At 43.2% G+C, this 13,545-nt stretch overlaps 1 protein-coding gene across 1 annotated transcript; it reads left to right on the top strand.

Annotated features, from left to right (window-relative positions):
- Positions 1–1,331: 1,331 nt before the first annotated feature.
- Positions 1,332–11,610, top strand: OGFOD2 (2-oxoglutarate and iron dependent oxygenase domain containing 2). Its single transcript, XM_044989744.1, has 7 exons — positions 1,332–1,506; positions 3,397–3,453; positions 5,132–5,242; positions 6,463–6,562; positions 7,643–7,767; positions 9,468–9,725; positions 10,675–11,610. The coding sequence occupies exons 1-7, from the start codon at positions 1,369–1,371 to the stop codon at positions 10,948–10,950; spliced, it is 1,065 nt and encodes a 354-aa protein (XP_044845679.1). The 5' UTR covers positions 1,332–1,368; the 3' UTR covers positions 10,951–11,610.
- The last annotated feature ends 1,935 nt before the right edge of the window (positions 11,611–13,545 follow it).

Here is a 13,545-nt window from a genome sequence, read left to right on the forward strand (position 1 = left end):
AATTGGCCTTGGATCAGGCCCTACAGTTAGGGCACCGCCTCAAGCTTACCTTCCACTTCAAACTTGGTGGCGTATCTGCGGAGACTCCTCTTCTGTAGTGCGGTGAGGTGCCTGGGATATCTGCCTTTGGCCAGGTATTTGTACACCTGCTTGTACCTCTCTAAGGATTCAGCTCTGGTCTCAGCCTGGATCCCTCCCACAGCTCGGACTTCTGTCTGGGTGCCGCATTCCACCTCAGTCAGACCTGCCATTCCTGAAGAAAACACCAAATGGATTAATTGAAGCTTTCAGGCTCTCCAGTAGTTTCTCAGTTTGGGGCTTAGAGGATATATAACACACTAACGCCCTCCTACACTGTGCATCTGTCACCATTGCCCTCGACTGGACAGAGCATCACTACTCAAGTGCATAAGCAAGTGTGACCATGTGGCGGTCGGCTGGGCTCTAAATACTAATTCCATTTGTTTCGTTAGGTATATTATATGCATGTGCCTAGAGCGCTGGGTGGACAGTTCTCCACTCACCCCCTTCCAATATCATATCTGTCATGATTACAGAAATTACATATTAATAGCAATGCTCCTTATACTGAAACAGTTAAAATTCAATCATACAAAGTGAATTAACTCAAACAGCGTAAATGGAATTGAGTTTTAATCAGCAGGTCGCAAAGTGCTTTACAAAGGAGATCAGAACCATTCTCTCAAATTTATAGATGGGAAATTGAGGCATGGGGCACCCCCCCACCACTATTCTGCGATGAGTGACATGAATGGGCACATATTTAAATACATCATAAAACATACACAAAGGGGAATGTCTGTGCTGGTAACAGGTGAAACACTGATGTTTATTCAGTTTCTTCCAAATTAGTTCAAAAGTTGGTCATTATAATAATCAATAGAGCATCAGCACAGGGTGACTGAGCTATGTCATCCCCAAAGACAGATCCCAAACGCTTTCTAATCCTTGCACAGGGGTCAGGGTCACCCACCCAGAACTCAAATGCCCCTTTCCATCCCACTGTTTCACAAGGGCTCTCAATATACCCTGGGGGTGATTCAGGAGAGCCCAGTGCGGGTGGAGGAGGAAGAGAAGGAAAACAGAACAGGAGGGGAAGAGACACTAAATTGGGGTGGGGAGACAGAAGATTGAGAAACGGGCAAAAAGCCCCCTCGGTTTTCTTCGTTCCCTCTCCCCGAATTATTTGTTGACGCTCCCTTGTGTGAGCAGCGGCCACCGGAAGCAAGGCCTGTTGGTTCCCGGCGGAACCATTTGGTTGCCGGACCCGCTGCCCTTACAGCCATTCCCTGGCGTCTGTCTCAGCCTGAGGCGCCGCCCCTCGCCCTCTACAGTCCGGGTGGAAACATGTCCACGGGGACCGGGTCCCCGGCCCGAGGCTTCTTTGCCTGCGCCTGCTTCCACACGGACAACGTGTTCCTGCGGCGCTACGGCCTGCACGTCAGCTACCGGGACGAGCCGCAGCTCCGCAGGGACTATGGGCTGGTAACCGCCCCCCGGCACCCACAGGGGAGGGGGGATATGGGAGCCGGGGGGATTCCCCCTCCCCCCCTCAGGCACCACAGCGGGGGGGTCCCTGGCTGGGGAAAGCAGATGGGTGCCCCCTGCAAGCACCAATAGCTGCTGTTTACATTGTACTGTTGGATCCCAGGTGCTGTATTGGGTGGTCACCCCTCCCCCCCCAATTCAACTACATTTGGAGCCGGATCTTCCCTACAGCTGCAGGCAAAATAGGTTTTGAATAAACACTTATTGCACCATTTCATCCCAGAGGATTCCCAAATGTTTCACAAACTGTACACGGGCCTCTTGCCTGCCTCTGACGTGCATCCACCTCTGGGGCAGACAGGAGGTGGTAGCTATTTAACACAACAGTCTCCATCGATATGTGGAAATGCAACATCCATTAATATAGCACTGCCAGAGAGGATTTTAAGCCAGTCTGCAAAATTGGGAAAGTCTTATCCCTATTTTATAGATTGTTAAACTCCTTAATATGGACCTCAGTTTCCCTAAGGCCACAAATTTGTGGCAGAGTTGGAAGTAGAAACCAGATCTCCTAACTCATGGCTCCCTAGACAACACCGCTTCCCTTTAAAATGTATATTCAGAACAGTTATATGCTAAAAGAAAATACACCCACAAGTCTAGTCACCTTCTGGAGTCTTTCCATTAAAGTTGTGTTGCAAATGCTGTTACTGGAAAACACAGACCTGCACTTGGGCTATGCGCTAGAGCAAGCTGTAGTGTTCAGGGCCTTTACAAGAGAAATATTGTACTTTCCCCTAGGGAGCCAGCCATCTCTTATGCCCTACACAAAGTATTGCCATAACATATTATAGGTGATCTATGAACGCCATGTTCAATATAAGGCTTCCTGTAAAGCTAGGATCATATTAGAAGGGGGAAAAATGACCAAAGAGTAACTAAAGCAAGACCTTCAACTGGGATACTGACCACTGGGGTAATGTTAGTCAATTTTCAGGTCTACCCATCTCCATAGTGCCATTAAAAGCAGAATTGCATAATTCAAACTGTAACACAAACATAGTAAAATGTGTCCTTTAATGAGCTTTCTTCTAGGAACATGTTAAAAGACCAATCTTGCCAGTGTCTGGGAGTTCCCCCCAGCTTGGCAAGTCCCAGTACAGATGAGGTGGGACTCAAATTGTAGCCCATCTGGCTATGTCAAAAAGCTGGCAGGTGATTGACAACCTTATAGCACAACACTGCAGAGGATGTGCCAGAGCCTCTCCCTGCTGTGGGGCAAGGGCTATCCTGCTAAAATTAGCTGTGTAGATAGGGAAGCATGGATTGGGTGAGTAGAGAGCTAGTTATCGTCTGGCCTGAGAATCCAGGAGACCTCCTGATTCCTCTGGCAGCAGGTAGTGCTACTATGCAAAAGAACTGGGGATAAAGGAATTAGTGGGTATGGCCTGCACCCCAAAGGGTTGGTTGTGGAATGTATATATAGGGATCAAGGAAAAATCAGCCCAGAATAGAAGATCTGGGGAGAAAACCCAAACTCCTTGCTCATAGTCTGTTTTATGTTTTAATTCTGCTCCTAAAGCAAACTTTGGGCTGCAGCATCAGAGCCCCAGACTGTTTCTTAGGGAGCTAGACTGCTGTGTCAATTGGTCTACCTGTTGCTAAATCTAAATAGATTTACATGACATAATTAGAGCTAGAAACATATATTTTTTTAATTAAGTCTAAGATTCTCACACAATTCCAGGAGTTGGGACTTCAAGAAAGACCAAATATCAGGAGACTTATGATAAAATTGCGAGAGTTGACGACAACTGCCCATGTCAGGTTGATGAGCACCATAAAAATCCATGATACTTATCAACACTTAATCTCTCTATATTACAGGTGTTAGGTGATCATGGCTGCAGGAGTGATGAAGACTTTAACGCAGTTCTGGAAGAGGTATACACAATTTTACCAATAAGTCATTTGTAAGGCTCCAAACAGCTCCACGTGGTCCACCTGTTTTCATATGTATTGCTTATCTCAATTAATTACAGTTTCCAAACAAAAGTTGTGGAGTCTGCTTGGTTAAGTGGGAGTAGAGATCTAATCTAGAAGGCTTTCTTCAGAACGAATCATCTTGATTTACAGGAACTTTCATATACAGGGTTAACGCTAAAGCATTTGGGGATGTAGTTTGTATGAAGAGTGAAGAAGAGAGGTCAAGCGATTTGCTGAAAGCCAGAGGGAGGCAAGGTTACATACAGGATTGAAACACTAGGTCCTGGTTTCTCTCCTGTCCCCCAACACTCTCTCACACTCAGACATAAATGATGCGCTAGATTGACATAGAAATTAAACTCTCTACTGGCGCCTGAGGACCAGGTTAGATATTCTGATGAGCTAATTTGCTGACAAAGTCCTGAAGTTAACACTGACATTTATTCCATGGCAATGGGTTCCTTGCTCTCCTTCCTGTTGGTTTAATTAGTCTGTCCCATCTCTTTTCTAATTTCCTCCCATTCTCCTTTTATGTAAAATACACGTTTCCAAAGTTAGTGTAGTGCATTTAGATGGTACCATTTAATCCCAAAGAATCCTGCAACACTGTACACACTGTGTACAGGGATCACTCGCATGCCACTGAAATGCAGCCAAACAGATGACTATTTATTGCACCATTTCATCGGAAAGGATTCCTAAGCAACTTAAAATCAGTATCGCCCCCACAGCCTTCTTTGCCCATAAGGAACCAAGAGTCACCCAGCATCTATGTCCAGTTCAAGTCAAGACTGAAAAGAAAATCTGTGTCAAGAAAAAACAGGATTAAAAATGCATTTACCCTGAAATTACTCTGAAATACATGGGGTATGAAACATATAGAAGATATTGTTAAAAGCAGGAGCTCTCTACAGGACACTTTCAAGGGAGGAGTCCATCTCTGGTTACCAAATAGGCCCAAATAAAGGGAGAACTTTGAAAGGAAGTTACTCCTCTCTCTGGTAAGTGCCTGGCTTTTTAGGCCCAGGAGAATGGAGGAGACCAGACATGGTGTCTGCATCCTCCAGATAATTCTTCTGCTTCCTACTTTCACAAGGGTATCTCAAAATTAGCCTCCCGGGAGGTTTATGAAATTGGAAGATCTGCTTGAGTTTACTATTACTATGGGTTGCTTCCTCCTTAACTGACAGAGTAGTCCATCACAACAGCGCTTGGTAATGAGCCTTCACTAATGAGCACCATCTCTCTGCAACTGAAGTCCCTCATTTTGCCCGAACTTACTCAAGTGTGAAAATTCTGGCCTATCTAAAGTTAGGCAACTAAAACCGTATGTAGGCACCTAATAAGGAGCCTGCTTTTCCAAGGTGCTGAAAGTTTGCAGCCTCAGTTAACTTCAGTGGAATTCCTTTAGGTGTTTTGTTTTTTAAACCCATCCTTCTGTCTTAATGAGAGTCTGACTTAGACGTCTCCTTTAATGACCCATTGAAGGCATAGAAATATATTCAGGACTCCCGAAGGTGCACATGAGCAGATGATGCACTCAGCAAAAATTACTATTTTGACTCAGTGAATGAAACTTTGTTTTTATTACTGCCAGCATTTGATCTCTTAACAAGATCATTTCACTTATTCCTAGATTCAGAAAGAAGTGCAAAGAAGGAAGCAATTAGATCATCAGTCCATGGCAAGAAAAGCCATAATTTCACAATGTTACAAACCAAAGCATCCAGAAGTATATGTTCTACAGGTAAAACACATGCTGTTTTGAGTCTGTAATAATGCTGTAGTAACCACATGGAAATCTAGTTTGAAGTAGGAAAGCCTCTTTTGTGCCCTTCAGAATCCTGTCTAGTCTCAGGACTGTGTTCATTTAAAAGTGAACTGAGTTCCACAACTTGGACATCTTCATAAATCTCTATTGAAGAAGACAGAACACCCTCTGGATGTGATTCTTACTCTCGATTTATTCTGGGGTAACTTAACTAAAGTCAATGGTTACGTTCCCGTAGATGAGAATAGACTCAGAACCAGCTCAGACTGCTGCTGGTAATATTAGGCATAAAGTTGTATCACGAAGACTATTGGGCATGTACAGAGTTTAAGGAGCAGCCAACAGAAAGATCAGTCTAATAACAAGTCCTACACTCTGCATCACGCTCTTCACTGGGTAATATTCATAGCACAACGCGATTACTGTATGGGGTTGAGATCCTGGCCCAAAGCAAGGTGGTTAAAAAAAAAAAAAATCGATCGGGCATGACTGTTTGCACACTGATCTGCCAGGGGTTCTCAAACTTCACTGCACTGTGACCCCATTCTGACAACAAAAATTACTACACGATCCCAGGAGGGGGACTGAAGTCTGAGCCCCCCTAAGCCCCACTGCCCCGGGTTGGGGGGGCCAAAGTCTGAGCCCCACCGCCCTGGAAGGATGGGGGGCCGAAACCCAAGGGCTGCAGCCCCAGGCAGAGGGCTTGTAACCTGAGCCCTGCCACCCACAGCTGAAGCAACTTGGGCTTCGGCTGTGGGCAGTGGGGCTCCGGCGTTGGCTCCGGGCCCCAGCAAGTCTAAACCAGCCCTCGTGACCCCATTAAAACAGGGTTGCGACCCACTTTGGGGTCCCGATCCACAGTTTGAGAACTGCTGTTAGCTAGGTTGTGTGTGCCCGTAGTGTGACCAGTGCAAAGATAAATCTGACCAGCTATAGCTTATAATTACAGCTGAACTCCAGCAATAAGTAATTTACATCAATCTACCAAGAAAAGTACAAGTGCAGATTACAGCTTTGTGCATTCCTTCATGATTTCAATATTTTATAGATGTTTATATGCAAGCTAGGTGTGGCCCCTTGATTCCACTTACATTTCAATTGCTGCCTGTGGTGTGGCTGTTTGAAGGTTAGAGATGAAGTCATTGTGTGTTCATTTTATTTTATTTTTCTTTGTCTTTCTCCCCATCTAACACAAGGATTCATTTCTGGCTCCTGAGTTTTTAGAGACAGTTAAGTACTGCACGTCACAAGATGCTGATCTCCAAGGTCTCTTGCGCCGCATTGATTCTATATCAGGTAAAGTAAAAGGACCTATCAGCAATGTAGGTAGAGCCACACTCTGATACACACAAGTCGTTTCAATGGTGAATTGTTTATTCTAAACCAGTTCTTTAATATTGTAATTTTGAAAAATGACTGGAGACCATTAGAGTGTTTTCTTCTGCATGATCAAAGTTCTTGAGAGAGGCAGCATAGTCTAGTTGTTAGAGATGGGGGAAATCTTGGCCCGTTTAAAGTCAATGGCACAACTCCCAGTGGCCAGGATTTCACCCCTGGAATCCTGGGATCTATTTTGGCCATGCCACTGACTCCGTGTTTGACCTTCGGCAAGTCTGTTCAAGGGACACCGTACACTTGGATTATTTGAAATGGACTATTTTCCAACGTTACCATTTAGTAGATTCCCCCTTTAAATTATATCTTGAATATTTTTTTTTAAGTTCTGGGTTTTTCTGCTTGCTTGTTGATGTTCATGGGGCCTTTTAATGCAGGAGAAGCTGACAAAATATATAGGGGAAGCAATGAAAGTGTAAAAAGTAAAATGGAAAATAGAGGGATTTTGCATTGACACCCATTGTGGGTGTTACATAAGAGGAATAATTTTCAGGTACAAGCAACTTTTTCAAGCTGTTGGTATCCCAGTTCCCCCCCATTTGTAATTCTCATCCACTTTTTATGTGGCTCTTTAAGTCTCTATGCTGGAAGTGTAATGTAATTGTATTGTATTCCTAACAGAAAGGGCTAATGGATTGGCATGGAGAGTCCTTAGAGGGATGATGTCTCACCTCCCACAAAATGCCATGCCTCAGTAATTCTCCATCACCACCTGGTCACCTCATCATTCAAATGCTTTTAGCTATTGGCCTGAGAAGTCTGGGAGGCTTTCAGTTTCCAGTGACCAATAAGTAACAAGCCCTAGAGTCCAGCCTTGTAGTAATAACTATTTAACAAACAAAACATGCCATGAGGCATATGGAGGCTGTCTTCTCTATTGTACTGCCGTTGAGTACTGCTTTCTGGCAAATAAAGTTATTGTTAAGGATAGTCCCTATTGCTATTTTACCTAATAAGAGACACCTTCTTTTTCTTGGTCAGATAAGAGGATATATCGACTTCCAGTGTTCACTGAGGAATTCTGCCGAGTCTTCATTGAAGAGATGGAGAACTTTGAGCAATCTGAGATGCCCAAAGGCCGGCCAAACACTATGAATAACTATGGGGTAAGACTCAGCTTTGTAGAGTTAACCTCTCATGTGCTATTACAGCCTTTAGGGTGAGTGACATGTATCAGACCAACCTATTTGCATGTATCAAGGTCCATTCCCCTCCAAGATCTGGGGAAATCCATTACACACACTTATGTGCAACGCCAAATGCAGAGACACTCATAAATTAAAAGGCACAGAGGTGAGGGAGTTAATTTTACTTACATTTCTAACTTAGTACACGTGTCGGGGGGAGGAGGTTGCCAGAAGGAGATGTGAGGTGGAATCTGCTTTAGTGGAATCTTGTATTTAAAATTTTATATTATATATAAAAATAAAACAATTACTGAAAAAGTTTGATGGTAAAATGTTAGCACCCCGCTTTTAAACAAACACTCAGAAAAGTAGCACAATGTACACTAGTTAACTGAGAAGGCTGCTTTACTGAGACATATTCCAGGGATCTAATTATCCTAGTGATAGTGAACAGCAATGATTGCTACTTAATGGGGGCAGCATTAATATAAGTGGGGGCACACTTGGATCGTGCCCAGGGATTAACTGATGTTTAACTAAGTGTTGATATGGTAGATGTAATTCTGCTCTGAGTACAGAAGCTGCCAAATAAAGTTTTAAAAAATAAAGATGATATACCATGCATAATATTTAATGCAATACTGTATTCGGTTCAAGTCTGTTTTTAATAAGTGTCTTCATTTGATGTGAGAGATTAGCCATCTACCCGAGTGTCCCACTTAAGAGACTCCTACTGTATAAATTGGGACATAGCCATGCAAAGAGTGGGTTAGTAGGTTTATTGTTCAGACTGTAGGTCCTGCTTTATTAGAGAGGACATAAGCCAGTGTCTTTATTGTAGTGACCTGTGCATTGTAACTGTACTCTCTGAAAAGAGAATAAATCTCTTCAATATGAACTATAAACTGCAGTGTCCAAATGGACAAGGAAAGGTTGTAAAAGAAACTAAGGAAATACACAGTTCAGGCAGAGTTTGTGGCTCTGCACACAAACGTCAATAGTCCTGATCTCTAGCTCCTCCACAATGGAATTCATTTCCCTCAGCCATCCATGAGGCCTTCTGCTCTTAGCCTCTTCCTCTCTAAGAACTACAAGTCCCAGTTTCTCTTGCCTTTCTGCACAGCTGCAGCAAGTTTCTGGAGTCTACTGCCGCTGCTCTGGGGTCCATTGACGCCCTCCTTTAGAAAGTCGCCTCCAAACAGAGTGACTCTACACTGACCATGCCATTCCAAGTATGGCCTCTCAGTTCTTGCTTTGGCTGTAGAACTGGGACTTGATACTTCAAGAACTTAGCATTTTATATATTAATTTAGTGCTGGTGAGAGGGGTTGGATTGACAGCCTGAGACTGGAGTTCTCCTTTAGCCACACAAGACAGGACTGTTCTATAAAACCAGCAGGAATAGCACAACATACCAGTAAAAAGTGGCTTTGTATATGGCACTACCCATGCTGGTTTTGATCCTACTGGCATTCTGCATGACATCACTCTTCATTCTGAACTCATTGTCCCTGTTATAGCCTGTGTCTTTGCTCACTAGATCTTTATCCACGTAAGCAGCAAGGTTGGAAGGGAAGATGACTACCAGGAGGCTCAGTAGCGTATCTAATGATATAGCAGAAGTGAGCATGTTGCTATTTGCTGATCAGTGTGTTCCATGTACTCTCTCTTTGGTGCAGGTTCTGTTAAATGAGCTTGGATTTTATGAAGCTTTCATTACACCTCTGCGTGAAAAATACCTGCAGCCCATAACATGCCTGCTTTACCCTGACTGTGGGGGAGGCTTCTTGGACAGCCACAAAGCATTTCTCGTCAAGTACTCGCTACATGAAGATCTGGATTTGAGCTCTCACTATGACAATGCAGAAGTCACATTAAATGTATCCCTAGGAAAAGAATTTACGGAGGGCAACTTATATTTTGGAGACCTCAGACAGGTACTGAGAATCTCTCTCTAACTTAGGCCTGATCCTGCTCCCCACAAAATTCCCATTGACTTCGGAGGTGTAGGATCAGGCCATTAACTTAGTTTCAGGAACTTTTTGAGTAACTGAGTTAAAGTGACACCATCAAGTAGCCTTAGGCTTAAAATATAGGGTTAGCTCTCACAGATCAAACCTGGCCATTTTCACTGATTGGTTTATTTGATGTTATGAACCTAACCAGAATAAGCCGTGGAGGAGGATTGGTGCTTGTAGGGAGCTGTACTTTGAAAAAGAAGATCATATAAAAAGTTGACTGACTAAAATCAATTGTCTGCTTCTGACCGAATCAGGACTATCTTGTTCACCAGTTTGCTATGTAGGAGGAGGTTATAGTGAAATCTTTACTGCTGTGAATTAATCATAAATATTGAAGTTAATGGGAGTCTATTCAAATAGACCACACAGATAACTATTATATCAGAGGAGGGAGTAAAATGCTCTACCTCCTTCACAACTAAAATAATGATCAGGAGGGCTCACTTTGGAGGAGTGGAGAAAATGCTTTAAAGACTCAAGCAATTTCAGTCTTTCACTTGAGAAAACTAAAGCCCTGGTCATTTTATTAGAATTTCCAATGTACTTTTAGCAAGAGAGGGTTAATATGTGCTGGCTGAATTGCTGTTGGACTGTTACAGTCTGCCTCTCTATGCGCCTCTATGTAGTTTGAGCTGGGAACTGTTTACTGTCTGTCCTTAACGGTCCAAACAGTTTAACAGCTGTAACGTCTCATCCCAGAGGTGGCTGCATTTCAGTTGTGTGTGAAGTGATCCCTAGATATCACTGGTTAGTAAAACAGTCTGGGGTGAAAGGCACTAAAAGCAAGATATAACAACGCTTTAGAAAGTCAGCAGCAAGAGACAGTTCATGTAACCTAGCATCTGCTTTATTATCTATTTTCAAGGCCCCAACCCCAGTGCCAAAGTACGTGGAGATTGAACATGTGGTATCCCAAGGCTTGCTACACCACGGAGGGCAGATTCACGGGGCCCTGCCTGTCGCCTCCGGGGAGCGCTGGAACCTCATTGTATGGATGAGATCATCTGCTGTCCGCAATCAGCTTTGCCCCATGTGCAACAAGAAACCTGAATTAGTGGATGCTGAGGGATTTGGAGATGGGTTCACAAGAAGCCCTGAAGGTGACATGCCCAAGACTGTGGATTTATGCTCTTTAATATAGGAGATGGTAAGGAGTGAATTCTCCAGTCCGAGCTGGCTAAAACCGAGCTCCAAGCCCCAAGATAGCAGAAACACGCACAGTATCCCTTTGGCAGAAACATGGCAGGACAACAAATAGCTTCTTAGAAGGCAACTCAAAAACTTCTCTTGGGGGAGGGAAAACAGCTTTTTGAGCAGCAGCCGCTACCTGGGGTCTACTGGAGGAGTTGGTGTCTGGGGTAGACAATGCCTGCACTGTGGGAATTTTTTATAAGCATATTCTGAAAATGTAAAAAGGCTTAAGGTATTGATCTATACTGTGAACTGCAGAGGTCATCTGAGTACAATCACACATAGAAAACAGGCAGAAAGACTTCTTAGATCTTATACAAAGACAGCTGCTCTGACATCCACGGTTACTGGTTGATGTGTAAAAAAAAGAATTATACAACAATATGCTACCATGTCAGTCAGCGTCCATTCACAATTAGCACTACCCTTTTCCGGATGGAATATCAAACTTCACTAGGGTAAGAGCCTGCTGCTTCCCAATGGATGGAATGCAAGACCCGCTCCGAATGCGACAGTGTTGTCCCCTAGTGGCTAAAACAAGCAACTTTGTGATCAAGTTGCTTCCAATGGCTGCATCTTACAGGACAAACATAAACCTATTACTCTACAAGTGAGTCACTTACTGCCTTTATAACCCCAGACTCAAAGTGCTAAAAATCACTTTGTAAAGATATTATGGATTCCAGATGAACAAGCAGAAATCAGCTGTAGAGCCAAAGATTTGGGAGGCTGTTTTCAATTTATGACAACATGTCTCTCTGGTGTAAGGAGAGAGCATGCAGAAGTAGTCTAAACATTTGTAATCACCTTCCATTAGGTATGAGAATTTCCTTCCAAGGTGGGCATACAGAATAAACTGTCCCCGAGGGAAGAGTGGACATTCTAGTCCTTACATGACCAATGCAATCTTTTGAATTCTTGAATTTGGCCCGAATATCCCACTATGATGAGTGCATTAGAGAGAGTGAGATTAGATAGTCACACACACTGTCTGTCTCAGTGCCTGTTAGTCCAGGACATTAATTCAAAGCTTCAAGTCACAGACTCCAAAAATCTAGAAAACTGATATTCAAGAAGCCAAAATATCCTTTTGATTTTGTTGCCTCGTGTGACTCCCGAGAAAACTAGATGTCTATTAGCTATCCATACCACCGATTTTACTGGGGGCTTCTTTAGGTCATTCATTTTAGCTCTGGTAATTACTTGATATTAACTTTCTCATTTGCATCATTAACAATATGATGAAAGCCAGACTCTGAATATCACCACTGTAGTTTATGAAGAATGTTAATTTTAAGCATTCCCAGTAGATCCTGGAGTGTTTTGGCCTTGACATCTCATTAGCGTATGCTGCTGATTAGTTTGCATTTGAAAAACTCCTTCAAATTGCATTTTGAAAGAAATGGCCATTACACTTGTACACAAAACCCGAGAATCAGCGCCAAAGGATTTTGCTTCTGCTGTTTTCCATAACAACAAAACCAATCACGGAATCTTAATTTCTTCATCAGGAAATGTTCGTTTCATATTTGCATTTAAATTATACCAAGAAAATTAAGTTAATGAAAGAAAAATGTGCCTGTCAATATGGCTGCTGCTGTCTGCATTCTATTACCGTGAATTCAGATTGTAAATGACTGACAATAAAGAAAAGGCTCTGGGATATACAAGAATAATCTCTCTCCTCTGTAGTCTAGTCATTAAATCAGGAGCGTGGGAGTTTCTGGCACACACTCAATTGAGTCATCGTGGGTACTGTAACTCCGTGCCTCAGTTTCCCCATGTGTAAAATTAGGATAATGTTCTTATCTAACATGTATTCAAAGCTAAATGTATTAATATTTGTGAGCCACTTGCATGTTCTCTGGAGGAGGAAAAGAAATCAAATATCTGCTGAGCTTTTAGCTGGTCATGTCTTTGAGGGAGAACAGCAGAAAGCAGACTTCAGGAGGACCCTCGAAGAGAAAAGGCAGTAGGCTGTGTATGTCAAGGACTGCCGTAACAATAGAGGAAGGGATCTCTACCTGGGCATCATCAGTGGATGCTCGTCTTACTGACCTTGACAAACAATCCACCTGAACTTCACTTACATTCCAGAGATCATCCTGAATTGCACAGGGAAAACCAACCCCTTCAAGACAGCGATAGAGGATAAGGAAGATTTTCTTTGGCTTTTGCTCCAACACCTCTTCTTCAGTGAGACTTTTGCCTGCAACAGGCTAAGAAGGCAAACTTGCCTAACCCAGGGGATAGGAATGCCTTGGTTATCAGATAAAACCCCTGACATATTAAACTCTGCTCCTCAAAGTTAAGGAGGAAAGGAATGCAGAGCAGGACAAATATATGCATTGTCCATATGACAAATACACCCTAATTCTAACAGATCAGAGCCATTAAGCAAATGGACATCATAAACTGCTATTCACGAAAGTGGAGGAGGGAAAGTGGCAGTGTCATTAATTTCTGCTTCTGCAGAGTATTCTAACACAAATTGCAACCATCCATAACCAGTGGAACTTCCAGTGTCTGGGAAAGCCCAGAAGGG

This window comes from Mauremys mutica, chromosome 16 (assembly GCF_020497125.1).
Source record: "Mauremys mutica isolate MM-2020 ecotype Southern chromosome 16, ASM2049712v1, whole genome shotgun sequence".
In the NCBI taxonomy this organism is placed as follows: domain Eukaryota; kingdom Metazoa; phylum Chordata; order Testudines; family Geoemydidae; genus Mauremys; species Mauremys mutica.

Excerpts from the sequence above, each read along its gene's own strand:
- OGFOD2 (XM_044989744.1), top strand. The coding sequence starts at position 1,369 with ATGTCCACGGGGACCGGGTCCCCGGCCCGAGGCTTCTTTGCCTGCGCC. Across the intron at positions 1,507-3,396 it reads TCCGCAGGGACTATGGGCTG|GTGTTAGGTGATCATGGCTG; the intron begins GTAACCGCCCCC and ends TCTATATTACAG. Across the intron at positions 5,243-6,462 it reads CAGAAGTATATGTTCTACAG|GATTCATTTCTGGCTCCTGA; the intron begins GTAAAACACATG and ends ATCTAACACAAG.